Raw genomic sequence first — 2,768 nt, forward strand, 5'->3', positions numbered from 1 at the left:
CTCGACTGCCAGGTCTGTCCTGCACCGGTGACCCTCTTGGGGGACAATCTATCCACAAGTCTTTCCAAAGTTTCTCCACTGCTCCTCTCCTCATTACAGCTTGTGACTGTACCTGATGGGTCGAAGCCACTGCTTGCAGCCTTCAATTTGTTTGAATGGAGACTCCCAGAGAGCGTTTGGGGCCAGGACAGGAGGAAAGTGCAGCTTCTGGGAGGGACCTGCCAGCGCCTGAGGTGGCTTCTCTGCATGAGCTGGAAGGTTGGTGATGGTATTTCTGCTTTTGTAGCGTGCCGGACTGCCCAGTCAAAACATTTATAATAATCTGTAATCTCAGATCATCTGGTATTTCCTCAGCATTAGTTCACATTGGAGCAAAATGACATGATGTTGGAAAAAGTTAATGTGCTCCAAACGTGCTGTCTCATGGCAGCAGATGCACATGAACAGACTCAGGGTTGGAAGAAGGAGAGTTACCAAGTATTTCACTTTAGTCAGAGCCATGCCAGAAGCCCTCATTGTATAAACATGTTGTTATACCAAATGCATGCACGACTTTTAGAAACAAGAATGTCTCATCAGAAAGCCTAAGGTTAGCTTAAGTAGTTTAAATAGCAGGTTTCGCTAACCCAGTTCCTTGTGATGGATGTAAGCCCAGAGCTCATCGCAACTCATCCGTGACACTTAGCAGAAACTATTTGGCAGATTTACAAATGAAGAAAATGAGATTTACAAATGAAATTTACAAATGAAGAAAACATTGCTGAAAAAAACCTGATGGCTCTGATATAGCTCTAAACAGAGGGAAAAAAGACTCTCCTGCTTCTTATAAGTGAGTGTGGGTGGCCTTACACGGTAGCACGGTGTGCTGAACAAAGCTTTCATAGTTCTGAAGCAGCGATGACTGATACACTTGGGTGGTTCAAAAATAGTTCCTATAAGTGAAAAAACAGAATGATGCAAGAGGTAAATATGAGGTTTTCCTGCCACAGGGCGCATGCACAGAAGTTTTACACTGATACGATACGTGAAGGACGAGTGGGGAGGAAGCAGTTGAGAACATACCCATAAACTGAATTCAGGGACACCGTGAAATATGTAGTGCCAGCTGTTCATCGCCAAGCCAGTAATTATGCAATGTGTCTGCATAATCTTCAGGCTGCTGTGGAGAAGCTTCCATCTGCAAGTTGTTCGCTTCTTATGCTGCTTCCACATCAAGGGTGACTATGAAAATATTAATATTGGAAATAAGGACGGCAGCTGCATACTATGCATCAGAGGGACGCATGCCTTCTCCAGCAGGAAGCAAGCGCAGCCAGCAAAACGAACCGTTTGGGGTGTCTGATCTGACCTGTTTGCGGTATTTCAAGTGAGACTTTTTATCTGAGCAGCGATGAACAATCTCAGATACTGCTTCTTTGCTGTTTTGATTCTAAGTGTTTCACTTTCATTTGTTTTCTATGCTGTTGACTTGCATGCACAAAAATCTCTTCGGAGGCTGAACATCTCGGTGAGTTCAACTTTAGCAGAAGCCTGTAAAGCACTTACTGAAGATAAGGCACCCTTTCTGAAGGAAAATGCTTTAAAAACATCAGTCATCGAATCTAGTTGCACGGAGTACATCACGCAGAATCACTACATCACCTGCGCCCTCTCAGCCGAGGAGGCTGCCTTCCCCATTGCCTACGTCATGACCCTGCACAAGGAGTTTGAGACCTTCGAGCGACTCTTCAGGGCAGTGTACATGCCCCAAAATGTCTACTGCATCCACGTGGATGCCAAGGCGCCGGCCCCCTTCCAGCAGGCGGTGAGGCGCCTGGTGGGTTGCTTCCCCAATGCCTTCCTCGCCTCCCGGGCAGAGCGGGTGGTCTACGGTGGCATCTCCCGCCTGCGGGCCGACCTCCACTGCATGAGAGACCTCTTGGCCTCGACTGTGCCCTGGCGCTACTTGCTCAACACCTGCGGCCAGGACTTCCCCTTGAAGACCAACCAGGAGATTGTCCGGCTGCTGAAGGGCCTTGGGGGGAAGAACGTCACCCCTGGGGTGCTGCCACCCCCCCACATCACCTCACGCACCAAGTACGTGCACAGGGAGCAATTATACTCTTTTTTTTCTTTCATGCTGGGGACATTTGTGCACAAGGCACCCCCACCCCACAACCTCACCATCTACTTTGGTTCCGCATACGTGGCCATCACGCGGCCCTTCGTGGAGTTCGTGCTGCAGGACCAGCGTGCCATCGATCTGCTGGCGTGGTCTGAGGACACCTACAGCCCCGATGAGCACTTCTGGGTGACGCTCAACAGGATCCCAGGTGAGTGCGCCTTCACTTTTGTTTTCTGTCGATACACACGTACACGCACAGGTGCGCACATGCACACACACAGACAGAGACATATATCTGAGGCAATTTTGACAAAGCCCAGATGAGATATTTAATCAGATCATAATTGATATAAAAGGCTTGTCTATCAAATAAGCTTACTTGCCCTTTTTGACCATTGGGGGAGAGATGTGCAGGATGTGCATTACCGTTCTGTGTCTGAGCAGGAAGAAGCCTGGGGATCTAAGTTCAAATTTAAATCCTTGGACATTTCAGCTGAATTAAGCCTTTTACCTGTAAAAATTGAGATGAAGAAAAGAGAAGGAATAAAGATTAAAACACATAAGCTACGTAAGCATTCTGGTGAAGGTGTTTTCTACAAGATGTTAATTTTGCTGGGGGGAATTTTATTTTTCCACAAATAAAAGTCAGTTTCTCCCTCTGTAT

General features: G+C 47.4%; 1 protein-coding gene across 1 annotated transcript; it reads left to right on the forward strand.

Annotated features, from left to right (window-relative positions):
* Positions 1-1,390: 1,390 nt before the first annotated feature.
* LOC104286796 lies at positions 1,391-2,312 on the forward strand (the record flags this gene model as incomplete). Its single annotated transcript, XM_009885432.1, has 1 exon — positions 1,391-2,312. A coding segment is annotated over exon 1 (922 nt), but the record flags the coding sequence as incomplete, so codon positions are not given.
* Positions 2,313-2,768: the final 456 nt, after the last annotated feature.

Source organism: Charadrius vociferus, unplaced genomic scaffold, assembly GCF_000708025.1.
Source record: "Charadrius vociferus isolate BGI_N301 unplaced genomic scaffold, ASM70802v2 scaffold375, whole genome shotgun sequence".
NCBI classification, from domain to species: Eukaryota; Metazoa; Chordata; class Aves; order Charadriiformes; family Charadriidae; genus Charadrius; species Charadrius vociferus.